At 51.1% G+C, this 20,298-nt stretch overlaps 6 protein-coding genes across 6 annotated transcripts; 4 read left to right on the top strand and 2 right to left on the bottom strand.

Moving 5' to 3' along the window:
- The first annotated feature begins 506 nt into the window (after window positions 1-506).
- On the top strand, window positions 507-2,633 carry VE01_03872 (uncharacterized protein). Its single transcript, XM_018273354.2, has 2 exons — window positions 507-727; window positions 791-2,633. Exons 1-2 carry the CDS (start codon window positions 667-669, stop codon window positions 2,398-2,400), a joined length of 1,671 nt encoding a protein of 556 aa, XP_018131600.1. The 5' UTR covers window positions 507-666; the 3' UTR covers window positions 2,401-2,633.
- A 143-nt stretch (window positions 2,634-2,776) lies between these two features.
- Window positions 2,777-4,702, top strand: SNX4 (intercellular trafficking and secretion). Its single transcript, XM_018273353.2, has 2 exons — window positions 2,777-3,248; window positions 3,321-4,702. Exons 1-2 carry the CDS (start codon window positions 2,976-2,978, stop codon window positions 4,455-4,457), a joined length of 1,410 nt encoding a protein of 469 aa, XP_018131738.1. The 5' UTR covers window positions 2,777-2,975; the 3' UTR covers window positions 4,458-4,702.
- Window positions 4,703-5,014: 312 nt separating this feature from the next.
- VE01_03870 (uncharacterized protein) lies at window positions 5,015-6,291 on the top strand. Its single transcript, XM_059463573.1, has 3 exons — window positions 5,015-5,653; window positions 5,735-6,085; window positions 6,143-6,291. Exons 1-3 carry the CDS (start codon window positions 5,066-5,068, stop codon window positions 6,218-6,220), a joined length of 1,017 nt encoding a protein of 338 aa, XP_059319806.1. The 5' UTR covers window positions 5,015-5,065; the 3' UTR covers window positions 6,221-6,291.
- A 250-nt stretch (window positions 6,292-6,541) lies between these two features.
- VE01_03869 (uncharacterized protein) lies at window positions 6,542-7,590 on the bottom strand (the record flags this gene model as incomplete). The annotated part of the gene is made up of 2 exons (XM_018273351.1): window positions 6,542-7,067; window positions 7,142-7,590. The coding sequence occupies 2 exons, from the start codon at window positions 7,588-7,590 to the stop codon at window positions 6,542-6,544; spliced, it is 975 nt and encodes a 324-aa protein (XP_018131640.1).
- Window positions 7,591-8,699: 1,109 nt separating this feature from the next.
- Window positions 8,700-13,887, top strand: VE01_03868 (uncharacterized protein). Its single transcript, XM_059463572.1, has 4 exons — window positions 8,700-9,451; window positions 9,504-12,673; window positions 12,724-13,295; window positions 13,350-13,887. Exons 1-4 carry the CDS (start codon window positions 8,972-8,974, stop codon window positions 13,616-13,618), a joined length of 4,491 nt encoding a protein of 1,496 aa, XP_059319805.1. The 5' UTR covers window positions 8,700-8,971; the 3' UTR covers window positions 13,619-13,887.
- Window positions 13,888-18,378: 4,491 nt separating this feature from the next.
- Window positions 18,379-19,631, bottom strand: VE01_03867 (uncharacterized protein). The gene is made up of 2 exons (XM_018273349.2): window positions 19,129-19,631; window positions 18,379-19,073 (listed from the first exon to the last, which is right to left on the bottom strand). The coding sequence occupies exons 1-2, from the start codon at window positions 19,177-19,179 to the stop codon at window positions 18,396-18,398; spliced, it is 729 nt and encodes a 242-aa protein (XP_018131641.1). The 5' UTR covers window positions 19,180-19,631; the 3' UTR covers window positions 18,379-18,395.
- Between the last annotated feature and the right edge of the window lie 667 nt (window positions 19,632-20,298).

Here is a 20,298-nt window from a genome sequence, read left to right as displayed (position 1 = left end):
GTGTGGCAGAGCACGGTGCAGTAGGGAGTCTTGGGAGATCTTGGTTGAGGGGCGCTAAGGCCGAAATCGGCGGGGATAAACGGACATGTCGGGGCTTGTTGAGAGGGGACGTTAGTCTTCTTTGGGCAAGTGTGCTCACATGTATTCTCCGAAAATACTAGAATATTGTCAAAATTCATATTAAATCGTATATATGCTCAAAAATATATTTAAAAATACTATGAGATACAAAATAGTCAGTGGTACTGTACTAAAATTTATTCTTATCATATTTCCTCACCTTTGCCAACCTATTAAATGTATTCCTGCTTTGAACTCCTATGCTACTACCTACACATATCGTGCGTGCGTGGCACCTTCTGGACCCTCTTTAGTCCCTCCAGTCAACGTCACTCTCCGTTCGCATCCTTGTCACGTGAACCCGGACCCGGGGCGCCCGGGGGCTCGGGTTCGGGGATTCTCCATGGAAAACGCATGAGTTGGTGATAATTTCTCCCTCTTTCCATATCAAACACTACGACTTCACCATCACCTCAACCACAACTGCATCCCCGACGAATCTATTATTTATAGGCGGCGCATTACCGCCTGCCTTGATACTCTTTTTCGACGCTCTCGCCCCTTCCCTAGAGGCACAGCAAGCCCTTCGTCTCCTCGGCATCCGTGATGAGCGCATCCTCAAGCTTGGTTCGCAATGCGGCTGCCCGGACTTCGGTTTTGAGTGCTGGTATGTATACGCAGTCTGGCGACGACATCTACTATATGCGCGAAGACTGACTTTCGATAACAGCTCGTGCTTTCCCTAGATCCTCGTTTGGCCCCTCGTCGGCGTATACGGCCTATCTCCGTCGCAATGGCCGCAACCTCCCAACCCAGATGACCGCTCTGGCCATCCTCGTCCCCCACTCCAGATATGCGTCAACCGACACGCACACAAACACAACCACATCGGGTGGTCCGCCACCAGGCTTCAATGCCGAGCAGGCCAAGAAGCCACTCCCGGCTGGCAGCGCCAAGCCCACGTCAAAAACGCTTGATAAGGCTTCGGATGCCGTCGAAAACAAAGGCGATATCGACTCTGTGTCGAGGACCTCCCCGACTGCGGTGCCCAAGACTGATGCGGTCGAGGCGCTGACTTTCTCCGAGCTCGCAGGCGAAAAGGAGAAGTCCATCGACACGTCGGAGGTGAAGAAGCAGGAGAAGAAGTTGACCATTGGTCAGAAGATCAAGAAGGAACTGGCACATTACTGGGATGGAACGAAGCTGCTGGCAACGGAGGTCAAGATCAGTACTCGTTTGGCGTTGAAGATGGCAGCTGGTTACGAGCTTAGTCGCAGGGAGAACAGGCAGCTGAAGCGCACAGTGCAAGATCTTGGCCGCCTGGTGCCATTTTCGGTCTTCCTCATCGTGCCTTTCGCCGAGTTACTCCTCCCAGTCGCTCTGAAGATCTTCCCCAACATGCTTCCTAGCACCTACGAGGGCCAGAAGTCAAAGGACACCAAGATGTCCACCCTGAGGGCCACGAGGAAGGAGGTCAGCAGCTTCCTCAGCGACACCCTTAAAGAGACCGGGCTTCCGTTGAACTCGGCCATAGCGCAGCGCGAGGAGTTCTCGGAATTCTTCCGCAAGGTTCGCGCCACCGGCGAGACGCCAACAGCAGCAGACGTGATCAAGGTGTGCAAGATCTTCAAGGATGACTTGACCCTTGACAACTTGTCTCGCCCACAACTGGTCGGCATGTGCCGCTACATGAACCTGAACACATTCGGCACGGACATGATGCTTCGTTACCAGGTCCGCCACCGGATGCGCCAGATCAAGAGAGATGACAGGGCGATCAGCTTCGAGGGCGTCGAGAGCCTTTCAGTGCCAGAACTCCAGACCGCTTGCGCGAGCCGTGGAATCCGCACCCATGGCGTGTCTCCCGGCCGCCTACGTGACGACCTCGAGTCCTGGTTGGAGCTCCGTCTCAAGTACGGTGTTCCCTCGACCCTCCTGGTCCTGAGCAACGCCTTCATGTACGCCCAGGGACAAGATTCGGAGATCAGCAGCCAAATCGACGCCCTCACCGGTGTCCTGTCTTCCATCCCCGAGGAGCTCTTCCACGAGATCGAGCTTGAAGTCCACAACGCCGAGGGTGCTGCGACTAACAAGCAGCGTCTTGAGGTCCTCAAGGAGCAGCAGGAGCTGATTGAGGAGGAGAACGAGCAGGATGAGGAGAACAAGGAGTCTGGACTTGCCACTCCCCGCGATCACGAGAATATCGATGAGGAGGAGCAGCGTCGCGCGGATGCGGTCGCTAATGGCAAGGACACGGATCAGGTCAGTGAGGCGATCGATGCGGAGAAGGACCAGAAACTGGCTGAGTCCGTTGATGAGGGGAAAGGGAAGAAGGAGTAATTAAAGGGTTGCTACTTTGCGCCTTTCACATTTCGTTTGTATGGCATGATTAGGTCTCCAGGCGCTGCTGGATGGGGGTACACATTGTGGGCATAGGGACGGATGTACACTACTATAGAAATGGGTCCACTTCACCATTAGATGTTTTAGAATTAACTTTTTTTTGTAAAATAGTAGGGGGGTAGCTCGTGAAACTGCGAGAATGTGATAAAAACATAAAAATATCAAAAGACGTTTAATATCCACTGATCCCTTTTTCGTTGACTAAAATTGTGATCGATATGTCACGTGCATCGCGGCTACAAGCTCCCATCTCTGCCTTGGTGGGACCTGACCGATCCAGGTTGCGCATCCGCTTCTGATGACGCGCCCCTGTCACCATCAGGCTCCCAAAACCACAAAATCGGATTATTAACACTACCTCGACAACTCACGAAGCTGTGATATCAATCCCACTACTTCTAAACTCCCACGAAGCATTGATATACTAACCTACGCAATTCCACTCCACGAACTTGGCTAGGTCATAGTGGTTTCGCATCTCTTCGCCGACCAACCCCGCCAATCCCGGTGCGATGGAGAACGACGACTTCGCGGACGTCTCATGGCAGTCGCCGCCGAGGGGGAATACGGAGGGCGCTGCAGGATCGAGTTCGAGGGCTGCGGCGGGAGAAGCGCAGCCTAGTCACGCTGATAGGATAGCGGATGGGATGGAGGAGACGCCGCGGGCGGATCCGTTGGATAATGCGGGTATTGGGAATGGGACTCTTGAGTGTACGGTTACGGCGCCGCTGAAGGAGGGCGATGGGTCGAAGGATTCTTATGTTTCTTATCTTGTTACTACTAATGTGTGTATCCCCCCGCGCCCTACATTGGAGGGGAAGAGGAAAGAGGAAGAGGGCGAAGCTGACAGGATCTAGACCGATTTCCCATCCTTCCAAAAGCCAACAACATCCGTGCGAAGACGATTCACAGATTTTGTCTTCCTGTATAACACCCTCTTCGCGGAATACCCGCAATGTGCAGTCCCGCCTCTGCCAGACAAGCACAGCATGATGTACGTCACAGGCGACCGATTCAGCACGGAATTCATGCAGCGCCGCACAAACTCGCTGAAGCGCTTCCTGCGCCGACTGACTCTGCATCCCGTCCTGCGCCGCTCAGCGCTCCTTATTATCTTCCTCGAGAGCCAGGACTGGAATGCTACGATGAGGGGACGCCCGAATAGGACCCCGTCGAATGGGGATCAGGGATCGGGGGTCTTTGATGGGATTACGGAGACTTTCATTAATGCGTTTACTAAAGTCCATAAGCCGGACCGCCGCTTCATCGAGGTGCGCGAGAAGTCGGATAAGCTGGACGAGGACCTGGGCCATATTGAGAAAGTCGTCGTGCGCGTAGCGCGCCGCGAGGATGAGCTGGCTAAGGATTTCCACGAGCTGGGCGAGAATTTCCAGAAGCTTATTACCCTCGAGCCTGGCGTCGAAGGGCCGGTTCATGCTTTCACGGCGAGTATCGAGGATACCTCTGCCGAGATGAAGATTCTCAAGGATAAGACGGATCACGACTACCTCGGCAGCCTGCGCGACATGCAATCCTACAGCACAGCCGTCAAAGCCCTCCTAAAGTTGCGCGACACAAAACAAGTCGACTTCGAGCAAACCGCCCTCCTCCTCGCCGACACAACGCAACAACGCGACCGCCTCGCCGGCTCGCACGGCGCTTCCAGCGGCCCCGGCGGCTTTTTACGCTCCAAACTCGAGGATGTGCGAGGCGTGGACCACGAGCAGGCGAGGCGGAAGAGGGTGCGCGAGGCGGAGCTGAAGATCGAGGAGTTGACTGCTGCGGTGGAGGGGGCGAAGAGGATGACGGAGGCGTTTGATGAGGAGGTTATTAGGGAGGTGGCGGACTTTGAGAGGATTAAGAGGATCGAGTTTAAGACGCAGTTTGGGGCGTTGGCGGATGCGCATGTGGGGTTTTATGGGGAGGCGATTGAGACGTGGGAGGCGTATGTGAGGGAGATGGAGAAGGTGGGGAGTGCGAGGGGAGGGCAGTGAGTGGATGGGATTGGAGGGCAGATGGAGGGGGAGTTTTTGGAGTTGGGGATAGATAGTTTGTGGGGAGTTGATTAAAGCAGTGTTGGTATTACATATTACTATGCGCGTGTCTGTCTGTGTCAGGGTCGTTCGTGTGATATATCAGACTCTGATCGCCAGCTATTGCGTCGTTAATCCTCAGAGGCTTGCTACAACCCTATAGTTTCAAAAAGAGCATTCCGCTCTTCACTTGCTATTAGTTACTGGGCCAATCGCTCTTTCCTTCCCTTGATCACCGTTCCTTCCCCTTTACTCTGGTAGGTCGTTATTTCCGTTACCAGCTAGTTGTTCCTTCCTCTTCTTCAACAACCCGTCGTTCTTTCCTTATTCACTACTTCGTATCTTCCCTACGTTCATGCCTTCTCTACTTTAGCTGATCGTTCCTTCCTAAAGAGCTCAGACTTCCAAATTTTCTCTACTTGAATAGAGTAGAGTATCTTCAATCTTCCCATGCAATGCACACTTACTAAGCAGATTATATGAAATCGAGCCCCACCAGCATCAATGACCCCTCAATCCCCAAACCTCATACATAGATTAAGTTTCTTGCAAACCCCCTACCTAGAGAAATGACAAAACTAATCTGCATCATCGGTATAACCGGCAACCAAGGCGGCTCCGTCGCCCGCCGCTTCCTCCTCGACCCCACCTACCGCGTCCGCGGCATCACACGCAACCCCGCCTCCCCTGCAGCCCAGTCCCTCTCCTCCCTCGGCGTCGAAATCGTCTTCGGCGACCTGGACGATGTAGACACCCTCATCCCCGCCTTCGCAGGCGCCCACCTCATCTTCAGCGTCACGAACTACTGGGAGCCTTTTTTCCGGCCCGACTGCCGCTCCAAAGCCGCCGAGCTGGGTATCGGGTGCAGAAAGTACGCGTATGAAGTCGAGGTAAGGCAGGGGAGGAATATTGCTGATGCAGCGGTGAGGACGGTGGAGACGTTGGGGGAGAATGGGTTTATTGCTTCGACGCTGAGTCATGCGGGGGTGTGTAGTGGGGGGGCGTTCGGGGAGTTGTATCATTTTGATGGGAAGGCGGAGGTGTTTCCGGGGTATGTGGGGGAGAGGTGGGGGGAGTTGGGGGGAAAGATGTCGTGTGTGCAGACGGGGTATTTTATGTCGAGTTATAAGCTGTTGCCGGATGCGTATCTTGGGAAGGTGAGAGTTTTCAATTTCCTGGGTTGGGAGGAGCAGGAGGTGAGTTGGGATATCGAGACTGACTGATGGATGGCATCTTAGCAATCTGATGGGACTTTCCAAATGAGTTTCCCAACCGCGCCAAATGCATCGGTTCCTCATCTCGCTGTCAACGCCGATATGGGGAATTTCGTTTACGCCGTCTCCCAAATGCCGCCTGGGAAGAGCTACATGGCGGCAGGAACCGAATGCAGCTGGAGTGAATTTATTAGGCTGTGGAGTAATGAGACTGGGGTATCTGCGGCATACAAGGAGGTCACGCTCGAGCAGTTCATTGAGATGGTTCCGGATAAGGAGTTTGGTGCGGAGGCGGGGGATATGTTTGCCTACTCTTCGGATCCGGGGTATGATGGGGGTGATGAGACGCTTTTGAGGGCGGAAGATATTAGGAAGGTAAGGAAGTTTTCGACCTATTTCTTATTCTGGGATTGTTATTGACTTGATATATAGGCTGGGATTGACTGCCCTATGACGAGTCTTGAGGAATATATGAAGAAGGAGGATTGGTCTGCTATCCTTGGGCAATAAGTTAGAATGGCCAGTTGGACATGATAGGTGCTATAACCATGAATATATATAGAAAAAGAACAGACTTCAACAACTTCTCCCGTTGTCAATAAATCTAGGCTCCTCCATCCGGCCCTTCTAAAAACTTCCCACGTCCAGCGGCCTTCTAAAATCCACACCCGGCTCCGATAAAAACTCCACGACGCCTTGTCCAGATCGATCTATGTCACCATTATCATATATCCACACACCATACGCCTCCACCTAGCTACCCCGCTTCAAGCTATCTAACGCCTATTGACATAACCCCGGACCAACTTCACGTCAACCCAACACCCCTCTCTACATCTCACCACCCTCCTCCGCCCACCCCGCCACATCCCCAACCGGCCCCTCCACCCCACCACCCCCGTAAACCCCCTCCAACGCCGCCAACGCTGACCTCGCCACCGTCGACCTCCACCACAAGCCCCTCCTCCTCGGGAGATGAATACTCGCCCTCCCCCCCTCCCCTCCCCCCACCTTCTCCAGCACCATCTCGCTACTCTCCCTGCGTGAGAAGAAACCCGCATGATTAACAGGCACAAACTCCACATCTAGCGCCCGCAGCCCCTGCATACTAGCTAGCATCCGCCATACTACCGCCCACTCGGCCACGTAGTCGTCGTCGAGCTCGAGGACCGAGCCGGGATGGCGGCGGGGAGGGAGGATGGAGTGGTTTGTGCCGGGGGAGATGCCGGTGATGAGGAGGAGGGTGCGGATGCTGTGGAGGTGGGAGGGGAGGAGGAGGGGGAGGGAGTGGAGGGTGCTGAGGTTGAGGAGGGTGAAGGTGTTGGTGGTGTAGATGAGGGTGATTGCTTCGGTGTATCTAGGTGCTGCTGTTAAGCTCGCATTCGGGGGCGGGGGCGGATGTGGGCGAGAAAGAAGATGGTGCATACATACATTAGCTTACAGGTCAGTAAGAGGGGTAGAAGGTTTAGCTTCCCCCCCGCTGCTGGCTTCGTCTTCTGGCTCCTTTCTAGATCCCGTGATGCTTGACATCCGCGAGTGAAGGGGGCGTCATGGCATTTACTCGGGTCTCGGGCTATGCATTTTGTGCCGCGTAGAGAACCCCTTTCGACCTCGAGGTGGATGGTATTGCCACTGAGGATTTCGGCCCAGATCTGATGTCGGATCTCGGGCGGGAGGTTCAGCAGGGGAGGATTAGCGCCGGGCTTTGGGTTTGGATTTCTCCCGGAGTGAGGGTTGGGGGATGAAGGGTCTAGTGGTGTTGCGGTACCACGGATATCGATAGTGGCGTGCGCGGGAGGGGCGGCTTCTTCGGTGGTCTCGGTGGCCATAATCTCCGGAGATACGGCGGCGCGGAGGCCATCTCGGGGGCCGGACGGCATTTAGTTTTTATGTCGCTGTAATGGGATATGTGAGATTTGTAGTATGTTATAGACGATATAGCTGATGTGAAGTCGTGTTAAAGTCCAGGCTCCAGCCTGCAACTAAATTTCCAACCTGCAGCTAAATATCCAGGCTACAGCTAAACATCCAGCCTCCAGCCAAATGAGTCCTACCATCACAAATCCCAAACACTGAAATGATATAGTAACCTAATCCATCACAATCCCCAAGAGTGAAATTTATGCATTTATATAGTAACGTGTGATATCGTGTTTTAGTCGTCATGTACTCCTCGTGTACTCCTAACCTACTTCTCACTAACGGCGGGTCTAATTTGCAGTCCCTAGGCAGTCCCTGGGCAGTTCCTGGGCAGTCCCTGAACCAAAATAGTCACGTTATTTAGTCCCTTCATAGTCCCTTCATAGTCCCTTCGTTAGCAGTCTCTTTTCTAAACTGTACCCCACATTAAAAAATATCTAGCGGGCCAAACCGCATATCCCTTCTTTATGCAGGAAGCATGATTCACGCCGTTGCTTATGTAGGGATGGGGGGCGTGGTACATGGATAGTACATGGGGGGAATATCGAGAATAAAGAGAGAACAAAGAGAACAAAGCCTTCTTCATACATACTATACTGTAAGAATAGAGGACATACATACATTACACAGCATTATTCGCATACACGCATATTATCATCGCATGTCTAAGCCACGGCAGGGTTGAATACTCCGTAAGTGCTGTACTCCTCCGTAAGTGCTGTGTTGCGTACCACCAAATCTCAGCCATCTCAGCCATCTCACTCATCTCAGCTATCCCAGCGCAGGGCTGACACCTGTAACGCAAATCTCTCTCCGAAACCAATTTTTGGCTGCTGATTGTACCATTTGAAAGCGTTTGAAAGCGTTGTGGCGTGCACGGGTTAAGTTAATCAGCAGGAAAAAGGGTACAGAAGGAGTCTAAACAGCCCAGTAACAGCCCAAACAGTCCAGTAGCAGCGCCCAGTAACAGTCTAAACAGTGCGCTACAGTCCAATCCGGTGCGGTTACGAGTAATTTAAGTCCTCGGCTCGTATGAATAATAAAGAACGGGGTTATGTAGTGTATAGTACCGTATTAGTACTGCATAATTGCAAATGTGGCGCTGACAAACGCGCCCTGCCCCGGCTGTTCCGGCGTCGCGAATCAATTCCATTCGCCCCAAAATGCTAAGGTCTAAGTAGGGACAAGATCCACGGCCGTCCGAATGCTCTTTCGGCTGACGCTTCCAAACGGCCTCGCTGTCACCTCCTCCTCCTCCTCCCTTTCGTCGACCACCTTCTAGACGACGACGACGACGAGGATTCGTTGCCCCGGTCTCGACGTCGCCGCCAACCCGTCACCATGGCCACCGACGCCGCCGCAGACCTTGAGGCCGCGCTACCTGCTGAGCCGCCCATGCCACCGCTGGCACCGGTACCCACGAAGCGATTGAGATGGGCGACACAGCACAAGAAGGGGAAGCAGGCGAATCGCACGCGGGGGTCGATATTGGATCGTCTGAACCGCCGGCCGTCGCGGATGGAGAAGAAAAGGGAGTCGGGCGTGAGCGATACTACGAGCGTAGGCGGGGATAATGGGGATATGAGGGAGGACCCTGAGGAGGCCGAGACACAGGGGGAGGGCGAAGGTCAGAGGAAGGTGCACTTCAACATCCCGCTGCCGCCGGATGCGCTAGACGAGGACGGATCGCCCGCGACGACGTATCCCAGGAATAAGATCCGGACGGCGAAGTATACGCCGTTGAGTTTCCTGCCGAAAAATATTTGGCTGCAATTTCACAATATTGCGAATGTTTACTTTTTTATCTTGATTATTTTAACAGTAAGTTTTTATACGAACGAGTGTCTTTTTAACTCTCAGCTAAGCAAGGCAGATTTTCACCATCTTTGGCGCGACGGATCCGGGACTTAATGCGGCGCCGCTGATTGTTATTGTGTTCGTCACGGCGATCAAGGATGGAGTTGAAGATTACAGGCGGTCGAATCTCGACGATGAATTGAACAACTCGGCGGTACACCGCCTAGTCGAGTGGAATAATGTGAATGTGGACACCGACGATGTGTCGCTGTGGAGGAGAATAAAGAAGGCCACGACCCGATTCATATCGGCTGTGTGGAAGGCGATATCAGCCCTCTGGGCGAAGAAGAAGGAATCAGATGAAGAAGACAAGCCGGCTGCGCCGAGAGGGTCTTTCGAAACTATTGCCACGAGGAGAGCGTCTACCTACTCGACACGTAGTGACAAGCGCGTATCGTATGCCGATGCGGGTGAGGATATTCAGATGACGCCAGTTCCCTCACCTTTACCTAGGGAGGCAGGCCTGGCTGTTCCGTCTTCGGATGAGCGTCCAACCACAGCAATGTCATTTGAGGGACAGACTCCACCGCAGAGGAAGAACTTCGGCAGCCTGATCAACCCCAACAGACCAGCTTCGGGCAAGGCTCGTTTCCACAAAGATTACTGGAAGAACGTCCAAGTCGGTGATTTCGTGCGTATCTACAACGACGATCAATTACCCGCAGACGTGGTTATCCTGTCGACTTCCGACCCAGATGGCGCATGTTACGTCGAGACCAAGAACTTGGACGGAGAGACAAATCTGAAGGTGAGGCACGCTCTCCAAAGCGGGAAGCAGATCAGACACGCTCGCGACTGCGAGAGAACCGAGTTCGTCATCGAGAGCGAGCCGCCGCACGCCAACCTCTACCAGTACAGCGCCGCGGCGCGCTGGACACAGTACAACGAGAAGAACCCCGATTCCATGGGCGAGCCCATGGTCGAGCCGATTGGCATCAACAATATGCTGCTTAGAGGCTGCAACTTGAGGAATACCGAATGGGTCCTCGCGGTGGTAGTCTTCACCGGTTTCGACACCAAGATCATGATCAACTCCGGATTCACGCCAAGCAAGCGCTCTCGCATTACGCGCGAGCTCAACTGGAACGTTGTTTACAATTTCGGCATCCTGTTCTTTATGTGCTTGATTGCGGCGTTGGTGGAGGGTGTGGCGTTTAGCAAGGATGGGACGAGTATTAAGCATTTCGAGTTCGGCTCTATTGGAGGTTCGCCAGGGACGAATGGATTCATCACTTTCTTTGCGGCGCTCATCCATTTCCAGAATTTGGTTCCTATTTCTTTATACATTTCGCTGGAGATTATCAAGACGCTACAGGCGTTCTTCATTTACAGCGACACCGAGATGTACTACGAGAGGCTCGACTATCCTTGCACACCTAAATCTTGGAATATCTCAGATGATCTCGGACAAATCGAATATATCTTCTCCGACAAGACGGGTACGCTGACCCAGAACGTGATGGAGTTCAAGAAGGCTACTATCAACGGCCACCCCTACGGAGAAGCGTACACCGAGGCCCAGGCCGGCATGCAGAAGAGGCAGGGTATCGATGTTGCGAAAGAGGGTGAGAGAGTGCGTGCTGAAATCGAAGACGCACGAAAGAGGATGTTGGCTGGACTCCGCAAACTACACAACAACCCCTACCTCCACGACGACGAACTGACCTTCATCGCACCTGATTTCGTCACCGATCTAGCTGGCGAATCTACCAGGGAGCAACAACTTGCCTGCGAGAAATTCATGCTCGCCCTCGCCCTTTGCCATACTGTCATCTCCGAGACCACCCCCGGAGATCCTCCCCGCATCGAGTTCAAGGCCCAGTCGCCTGATGAGGCGGCCCTGGTTGCTACCGCGAGAGATGTCGGGTACACCGTTCTTGGGAATTCCATGGATGGGATCCGTCTTAACGTCCAGGGAGAGGAGAGATCCTACAAGATCCTAAACACCCTGGAGTTCAACTCCACACGTAAGCGTATGAGCGCTATCATCGAGATGCCCGACGGAAAAATTGTGCTCTTCTGCAAGGGCGCAGATAGCATGATCTACTCCCGTCTCAAGCGCGGCGAGCAACCCGAGCTGCGCAGGGAGACGGCAGAGCATCTGGAGATGTTCGCGAGAGAGGGGTTGAGGACTCTGTGTATTGCGGAGAGAGAGCTCGATCCGGCCGAGTATAGCAGGTGGAACCAGGAGTACGAGGTTGCCTCATTTGCGATTACGAATCGTGAGGATAAGATGGAGGCGGTGGCGGATTCGATAGAGCGTGATTTGACACTGTTGGGTGGCACGGCTATTGAAGATAGGCTGCAGGAGGGTGTGCCTGATACTATTGCGCTCCTTGCTAATGCGGGTATTAAGCTTTGGGTCCTCACGGGTGATAAGGTGGAGACTGCTATTAATATTGGATTCTCGTGTAACCTCCTGAACAACGACATGGAGCTTATCGTGTTCAAGTTTGAGGACGAGCAGTTGTCTACAGCTGAGGCAGAGCTCGACAAGCACCTCGCGTCGTTCGGTATTACAGGCTCTGACGAAGAACTCAAGGCCGCCAAGAAGAACCACGAACCCCCTGCACCAACGCACGCCATCGTCATTGATGGAGACTCCCTCAAACTCGTCCTGGATGATCAGCTACGACAGAAATTCCTGCTCCTCTGCAAGCAGTGCAAATCTGTTCTCTGCTGCCGTGTCAGTCCCGCGCAGAAAGCCGCTGTCGTGTCTATGGTCAAACTTGGCCTGGACGTCATCACGCTGTCTATTGGTGACGGAGCCAACGATGTTGCTATGATCCAAAAGGCCGATATTGGCGTTGGTATTGCAGGAGAGGAGGGTCGTCAAGCCGTCATGTCGTCTGATTACGCTATTGGGCAATTCCGTTACTTGCAGAGGCTTGTCCTCGTTCACGGCCGCTGGTCGTATCGTAGGTTGGGAGAGACGATTGCGAACTTCTTCTACAAGAATATTGTGTGGACGTTCTCGCTGTTCTGGTACCAGATCTTTTGCGACTTCGATATCAGCTATTTATACCACATCACATACATCACCCTCTTCAACTTGGCCTTCACTTCTCTGGCTGTCATTTTGATGGGTGTGTTGGACCAGGACGTCAGTGACAAGGTCTCGCTGGAAGTGCCACAGCTCTACCGACGTGGAATAGAGCGCAAGGAATGGACGCAGAGGAAATTCTGGTAAGTATTACCCCGTGCAATTTATACACCCCTTACTAATAGAGCTCAAGGCTGTACATGCTTGACGGTTTCTTCGGCTCCGTAATCTGCTTCTTCATGGCCTACCTCCAGTTCCGTGGTGGCAACATCGTCACTGGCAACGGCCTCGTCCTCGACGACAAAGACCGCTTCGGCGTGTACGTCGGAACCGCCGCCGTCATCGTGATCAACATCTACATCCTCATGAACAGCTACCGCTGGGACTGGCTGATGGGTCTCATCGTGGTAATCAGCATCCTATTAATCTTCTTCTGGACAGGCGTCTACTCGGCCTTCACTTCGGCCTCCTTCTTCTACGAAGCCGCGCCCCAAGTCTTCGGCCAAGCCACCTTCTGGGCCGTCACCGCCCTCTCAGTCATCATCTCCCTCCTCCCCCGATTCTGCATCAAATTCGTTCAAAAGGCCTACTTCCCCTACGACGTCGACGTCATCCGCGAGCAAGTCCTCATGGGCAAATTCGCCCACCTCGATCCCCCTACCACCGAAGCCAAGCCCAGCAAGAAGGCGGGCAAGTTCGGCAAGTCCGACAAGGACGCCGGCTCCTCATCCTCAACTGGTTCATCAGGTATCGTCGCAAAGCCGAGTAAGCATACCCACTACCTGAGCGAAGACCTAAGGCCAATTTACCCACCCTCAGTTGCCCCCACCACCGTCACCGCCACCGGCCGCAGCCGCGTCGGCAGCAACGCCACTGATTTCACCCACCACCACCGCCAGAGCCTCGAGCCGGCGCTCGCGCCGAGAATGTCGATGGATCGCCCGAGGCCGTCGTATGATCGTATTCGCGCGTCGATGGATCAGCTCAGGCCCAGTTTCGAGCAGAGTCAAGATTTGACGTCCGCGGCGATGCTGACGAGGATGGAGAGTAGTCATTATTCGGTTACGCCGGTGCAGAGCCGGAAGTGATAATGGATGATGGCTTGGCAAAAAGCGATGCGACGCGGAGGCGACGCTGTATCTATGATATTATATTACTACAAAATACCCTGCGTGTGTGTGTCCTGCGGGTCGCACTGACGCCACCACCACCGATGAAGGGAAGGCGGACTCTTTACAAAGCGGTGTTAGACATATCTTTTTCATTTTCATTTTTGACATACCCACTTTACAGAATATATAGCGCGTTGCTATGTTCTTTTTTTTTTTTAAGAGAGATGACACTTTAGAAAGGGGGGGAATCATGACCTTGGGGAGTGGGGGTGGATATAGGGGTCGTGAGTGGGGGGATGGAGTTTGGATTGAGATTTTGTATATTAGATCATTGGCATTTTTGTGGTAGCGATTCATTTGTTTTGGGGGTTAATTGAAGAAAGATCATTATATGAATGCGGTCTCCTGGGACGGGTGTCTTGATGTGTCTGCTGATGCTCTCTGTGTCTGTTACTATTCTCAGTTTTTAAAGACTGTAACAGTGTTCACCAAATAGTATTCGAATAGTATTCGGGGTTTGCCCGAATACTCGTGATCTGATAATATTCGGCGAATACTCATACGAAGTTATAGTACTCGTCAAATAGTATTCGCCGAATAGTATGAGGCTCAATTGTAGGTAGTATAGTAAGAATTGAATATAATAACTATCTACTCGCTATAATCCTCTTCGTCGCCCACAACCCCCCAATCCCGTAGGCAGAGTAGATATCGAAGAGTAGAAGGTAATAGTCTATTCCTCTTCTTCGTGACTATATTACCGCCGACACTAAATATACGCTCTGACGCTGCCGATGAGGCTAGAATTGCTAAATAGTCCCGCGCAACCCGTGATATAACTGGATATTAGTACTGCTTTGCCTGCCAATATTTGAGGATATTAGTATTGCGGTCGACACCATTCTCTTTAAACCATCGCCGCCACTCAACTTCCTTAATGGAAGGCCCACGATGCTAATACATCTCGTCGTCGGAATCAAGCTCTCTTTAAGCTGTTGGCTGCTCTATTTCAGCAGCAATAGTAGCTTTAATAGCAGCAACTTGTATATCGTTCTCACAGTCTTTATACCAGTTATAACAAGCTGCAAACTGTGCTCTTGCCCTATCTCGTTTCATAGCGTCTATACTGTCTAGCATATAATATTCGTATATACTTAAGTTGAATCTTAGGTCGCAGATAGTAGCAATTAACGAGTGGCTTGAGCCTTAATTTGTCACAAGGTTATAATAAGTATTAAGCTTATTATATGACGCTTTACAAGCTACGCTAATTGTAGCTATTGTCGATGGAGCGTTTTGCATTGCCTTAAGCTTATTTAAAAGCCGTAGATAGTATGGAATACAAATGTTCAACGTTAGATAATTATCAGCTTAAACTTGCTCTGCTAGTTTAACGAATATCTTAAAGAACGCCTTTAGTCCATATAACACTTACCATTCTATTGATGTGATGATAATATCACACATACTTAAATCTATCGTTTGTAAAGCACATATAGCATTAATCGGCTGCTTAAGCTTCAAAGCGTTCTCGAGCATATAATATGTTGAGTTCCATCGTACAGGCATGTCAAGGGACATTAAAACCACCTAAATACCCATAGCAATTGCTTGTACTTTTAATGCATCTTTCCATGCTCGACGGTTCTAGAAGACATAGATATGCTAGCGTAGTTTTATAAGAACTGTCGACACTTCTTCTCTATTTAGAACGAAGCTTTAAGTATAAGCAGCGCCTTGCTCAAGCCTATACGATTCTATCTGCTCTAACGGTATAGCTTTTAACATAGCTAAAGCTGCTTAAACTACAAGGTTTATAATATGTGCCATGCATCGAACGTCGCCTTCCTTTACTATAAAGCTCTATGGTTGCTGTATAGAAATAGCACTTGTGCATGCCCTTATTTCAAACTCTGCAAGCATTGCTGTATTGTTTGATGCGTTATCTCTAGTAACAGTAAAGACCCCATTTGTAATACTAAAGTCGTCCGTAATAGCTTAAAGCTGCTCTATAAGATATTCACTAGAATGAATGGGCTCTTTTAGATGTATAATATCAAGAACATAGTGCTAGTGAACCCATTCGTTATTTATCTAATGAACAGTTATTGTAGCGTGCTCTACGCCATTCATTGCAGACCATGAATTAGTTGTAAGTGACAACCGTCCGCCCTTTACTATATAAGCCTAGAGTTCAATTTATAGCTTCATACGGTGGTTGCAGAATGTCTTATGCAAATCGCGCATTAAGGAGGTTGTTGATATAGCTAACGTTGACGGGCTAAGCTGGTGAATGAGCTGACGAAATGAAGGCCGATTAACTAGACTCATTAGTAAGTTATTAGATATAATAAATGTAAGTAATAACTCTCTATATTAAGAGGCAAGAACTAAGCTTCCTCCTACTCGAGGAGTAAAGAATGCTTGGGCGCTTAGGGTAGTTGTGCTTCGGGCAGTTCTCATATTCTGAGCGCCCTGTGAATCCTGCGAACTCTGACTCTACGAACTCTGAGCACGCTGTAGCAATAGAGTTCCTGGTTTTAAAGCTTCGTATAACTTAGGATGCATGTTTTCAACATGCTTCTATAAATTACTTGTAATATTCCATGATAAAAGCTTCGGTTTTAGCCTATAATTACAGCCATTTTGCATACAGACAATCTTCATCGTTGTAGGGCTAGTGCTTAACAATGTTCTACTGAATACATTCTTTAAGAACAAGGGTGACTGGGTATTTGGGAGTTGTGGCTGTATTTGTAGTAATGGTAGAGCTGTCGACGGCGAAGGCTCGAATTGAAAAGGGGGTAGTAGATGCTGAATTTCCTCATCTTCATCACTTAGAATTGCTGATAGCTTAGAGTCGCTCATTCTAGTAGAAATACCAATTGGTATATTATCTTTAGATCTATTTCTACGGACCTATCTATGAGGGCAGGGAAAAATCTTCGTTGCTTGGCGTTCTGGGCCGTGCTTGCCAAGGACTCGAATAGTATTCGAGTCTTTGGCAAATACTCGCCGAATACCCCAAATTTTGCCCGAATACTACTCGGCGCCGAATACTATTCGAAAACCACAAATACTAATACTATTTTGGGGAACACTGGACTGTAATGGAGAAGCTCGATCTGCTCGCTGGGCAAGATAGTGAAAATAGTATAAGATAGGGGTTTTTAGGAATAGGTGATTCAAACTGCCCAAGGAAGGAGCTGTGCAGCTGCACCTTCCCTGGGCAACGTGTGTATTCCAGCTTCTCAGTCGCGCCTTTTCTGTCCAGGAGCACTTTTCGACTGAACTGGGGATGGAAGGTGCATCCCGAGTCGTTACCTCCCTCTTTGGTCATCCTTTCCCCTAATCGTCCTTTTTTTGATCGTTCTTTCCCTTTATCGTTCTTCCCTTGATCGTTCTTTCCTCCAGTCGTTCTTGCCCTTCAATCGTGCTTTCATTCAGTCGTTCTTTCTTTTAGTCGCTCGTTCTTTCCGTAGTTAATGAGCCGCTCCTTCCATTTTTTACGCGGTCCTCCCTTCCTTCTCGAGTCGGTCGCTCTTTCCTCAGTTAAGGGGCCGATCTTTCCCCTTTTACGCGGTCGTTCCTTCCTTAGTTTATGGGGCTGTTCCTTCCTTGTGTCGATCGTTCCCTTTGCCGTGCTTTCCATTATAAGTGGCGCCTTCCCCGACTGAAATAAAATGAACTGCAATGAATCGGCCTCATCATCGTTATCATATTACCACTTTACTACAACTTCAAAATCCTATAATCCTTAAGCGTCACATCCATCTGTCCTCCTTATACTCCCCCATACCCAAGAACATTGCACACACGACTATAGACTCAAGAAAATCGGGCATCCCGTCCGCGCGTAACGCCCCGGCGATAGTCTCAATAGCTTGAGAAATAACAAATTGGTTGGGAATGACTGTAACGTCTATCATCTATGATATGGACGGAATATATCTTGTCCATGTCGAGTAGTAAACGGCATCGGGCATGTACCGCAAGCTAGACACTGCGATCGAAAGAAGGACCAGCCGTGCTATGCAGTAAACTAAGCTCGTAGTATATATAAGCGCTAAGTTGATAACCCTTGGGATGTCTCTCCGAGGAAATACGTTCGTCTTAGTGCCTTGCTCGATCATGCTTCTGGATCCTACGCCATCGATAGGACGTACAAGTTGGGATAACTGCTGTATATAGCTCTGTGGGAGTTTAACAGGTGGGTGGGCTGTGGACGACGTTTCTCGGACGAATCTGATCATCGAGCTGGTCGATGTCTTCTGGCTTCCAAATTAGCCTCTTCCACACTCTTTTGATTCTACTACCGACACCCTCGCTTTCAGAACTAAGTTCGATGTTCTTATCTGGTATCCGTTGTAGCTCGTCGATCAGGGCCGTCCGTGTTATTAAACTCTCCACAGCTTTATGGCCTTCTCGTTAGGCCTCCTTCATGTTTCTCGTGATTGCGGCGTCCAACGTCCCCATCCCTTTAAACGAACCCCGGAATTTTTGCCGTTATAGTATGTATCGCTTTTCTCATCCGTAGACCGTTAATTAAAAACTGCATAGGGAGGATCGCTGCTTTGCCTTCTCGTTTTGTGCCCTCTTTTTCGTAAGCTTTCCTAAGAACTCTTCCTCCGGACACACCAGGCGCTCGCAGTACGATCCTTCATTATTTGTCTACCTCGATCTCTATGTTTTTACTTCCTCTCCCATATAAACTAGCCTCCCCAACCCCACCCCCCCTTCATCGCTCACCCCACTACAAAAGCGCAGCACCCACTGCAGCAACTATCCCCAAAACACCACCCACCGCACCTCCCATCACACTCGCCGCCCCCATTGGTGTAAACGACGGCACCGCACCGGTCTTACTCGGTGCAGTCCCTCCCGTCGAGTTCCCTCCTCCCACACTCCCCGTCGGCGCCGCACTCCCTGCTCCGCTGCCTGGTCCACTGTAGCCCCCTCCATTATGGAACACGAAGTTTGCGCAGGCGATTCTTGCTCCACTCGCGTCATGCACGACGAAACTCCTGTTGCCGATGAACGCGGGCGTGTCGGCGACCAAACTCAGATATGCGTCGCCGTAATTGGTGACAAGGCTGGAGTAGGGGACGGTGCCGTGTTTCCCGGAAAGGTCGCCGACTTGGCAGGAGGCAGGGGTGGGGGTGTTGCAGGGGGTGGTGCCGGTGTAGGGGTCGAGGTGGCCGCCTGTGGATTCGCAGGAGCCGGTCGAGTTGACGGGGAGGGCGTGGATGTGGTAAGCGAAGGGGCCGCCGGTGGTGGGGAGGTTTTGCAGGTTGACTTGCACGGTTGCGCCGTTGCCGGTGTTGGGGGCGAAGATGAGGATTTCTCCGCTGATGGGGCCGCTAGAGGGGATGATGGCAGTGTAGCCGATGTTCGAGGGGTTGCCGGTCACGTCTGGGGCGTCGGTGGCGGACTGGTGGAGGGTTAGTTTGGGTTGGACGAGATAGAGGAGGGGAGTGGTGACTTACGGTGGTGACCACGAGGGCTGAGGCGACGGAGAGGAGGACGGCAGAACGCATGGTTGCTGGTGTTGGGTTGGTCGAATTGGGTGAGTTGGTACGTGACGAATGAAGACTACCCTGGAACGACAGTGAGGCTGGACTTGAGCAAGACGAGGAAGACTAAGAAACAGTAATTTGGAAAGTCGTAAAGAAAGAGAGAAGAAATGAATGGGGAAAAGGGGGGAAAGTGACAGCTAATTATAGTGTCTGTTGGCCCTATATTACCAACAGTTGGAAGGAAAAGCAAGGGGAGGCCGGGAAGGGACGCAGAGCCGACCCTAAGGTACAGTACAAAAACAAGACATTAGGGGAGAAAGGATCGACGAATAGACAGACGACAGAAGTGTCTGAACAGGCTCCGTGCTGTAGCTACCGTAGGCATAGTTGGTCTGCTTTTGGTACAGATGAGGCACAGTACAAAGGATCTAGAAGAATGAGGGCGAAAGATGGGGGTTGGCTGGATAAACATGTTGACGGTTTACAATAAGGCGCTTGTCCAGACTTGCACACATGTAAACGAAGCTTGCGGGGCTTAGCCGGCGGCACAGCCCGAGCCTCTGTCCTACGCCCTTCCTAAGTCGGATGCCAATCATTAGCGATCAACGACGATCAACAATGTGGCTTAGCCCCAGGTAACGGAGCCAGCTTTGTTTATCCGTTTCGACAGGTCTCTAACTGGCCATAACGAGATGGGGATGTGTCATGTAACCTTACCCTCTCAAGCGGGAGCAAAAAGTGGTCAATATCTGCCAAAATCGGCGGCTTTCTCCATTAATTGAATAAACCTTCTGTCGCGACAAGCTTTTACAGCACAATAAACCTCTACAATTGTCAGCCCTAGCGTCCATACGTAATTCCGCTCTTTTATCGCTGCCGTCGCCACCGCTGCGAGGATACACGTGAGGCAGGGCGCCGGGGTTAGCTCAAAGCTGCCGATTTTCTCCACTTTTAATTTTCCGACGCTTAGTAATTTTTCCGAGCTTAGAGGGTATAAGTGGAAACTCGTCTTAAGCTTAAAGGTCAGCTTAAACTTGTCTTTTATTCATTTATGCAATTAACGTAAATGCATCTAATATATTAACAATGCATTAATATGTCGACGTATCTAGAAGAGTTTAACTTACTTAAGTTAGAAGT

This window comes from Pseudogymnoascus verrucosus (genome assembly GCF_001662655.1).
Source record: "Pseudogymnoascus verrucosus strain UAMH 10579 unplaced genomic scaffold scaffold_14, whole genome shotgun sequence".
In the NCBI taxonomy this organism is placed as follows: Eukaryota; Fungi; Ascomycota; class Leotiomycetes; order Thelebolales; family Thelebolaceae; genus Pseudogymnoascus; species Pseudogymnoascus verrucosus.
Note: the sequence above shows the minus strand (reverse complement) of the source record. Positions and strands in the feature narration are given on the sequence as shown.

What these genes read in the sequence shown, in the direction of transcription:
- VE01_03872 (XM_018273354.2), top strand. Translation starts at nt 667, where the DNA reads ATGAGCGCATCCTCAAGCTTGGTTCGCAATGCGGCTGCCCGGACTTCG. An exon ending in GACTTCGGTTTTGAGTGCTG is followed by an intron (nt 728 to 790) that starts GTATGTATACGC and finishes TTTCGATAACAG; the next exon opens with CTCGTGCTTTCCCTAGATCC.
- SNX4 (XM_018273353.2), top strand. Translation starts at nt 2,976, where the DNA reads ATGGAGAACGACGACTTCGCGGACGTCTCATGGCAGTCGCCGCCGAGG. An exon ending in CTTATCTTGTTACTACTAAT is followed by an intron (nt 3,249 to 3,320) that starts GTGTGTATCCCC and finishes GACAGGATCTAG; the next exon opens with ACCGATTTCCCATCCTTCCA.
- VE01_03870 (XM_059463573.1), top strand. Translation starts at nt 5,066, where the DNA reads ATGACAAAACTAATCTGCATCATCGGTATAACCGGCAACCAAGGCGGC. An exon ending in CGGATGCGTATCTTGGGAAG is followed by an intron (nt 5,654 to 5,734) that starts GTGAGAGTTTTC and finishes ATGGCATCTTAG; the next exon opens with CAATCTGATGGGACTTTCCA. An exon ending in GGGCGGAAGATATTAGGAAG is followed by an intron (nt 6,086 to 6,142) that starts GTAAGGAAGTTT and finishes CTTGATATATAG; the next exon opens with GCTGGGATTGACTGCCCTAT.
- VE01_03868 (XM_059463572.1), top strand. Translation starts at nt 8,972, where the DNA reads ATGGCCACCGACGCCGCCGCAGACCTTGAGGCCGCGCTACCTGCTGAG. An exon ending in TTATCTTGATTATTTTAACA is followed by an intron (nt 9,452 to 9,503) that starts GTAAGTTTTTAT and finishes TAAGCAAGGCAG; the next exon opens with ATTTTCACCATCTTTGGCGC. An exon ending in TGGACGCAGAGGAAATTCTG is followed by an intron (nt 12,674 to 12,723) that starts GTAAGTATTACC and finishes ATAGAGCTCAAG; the next exon opens with GCTGTACATGCTTGACGGTT.
- VE01_03867 (XM_018273349.2), bottom strand. Translation starts at nt 19,179, where the DNA reads ATGCGTTCTGCCGTCCTCCTCTCCGTCGCCTCAGCCCTCGTGGTCACC. An exon ending in CAGCCCTCGTGGTCACCACC is followed by an intron (nt 19,074 to 19,128) that starts GTAAGTCACCAC and finishes ACCCTCCACCAG; the next exon opens with TCCGCCACCGACGCCCCAGA.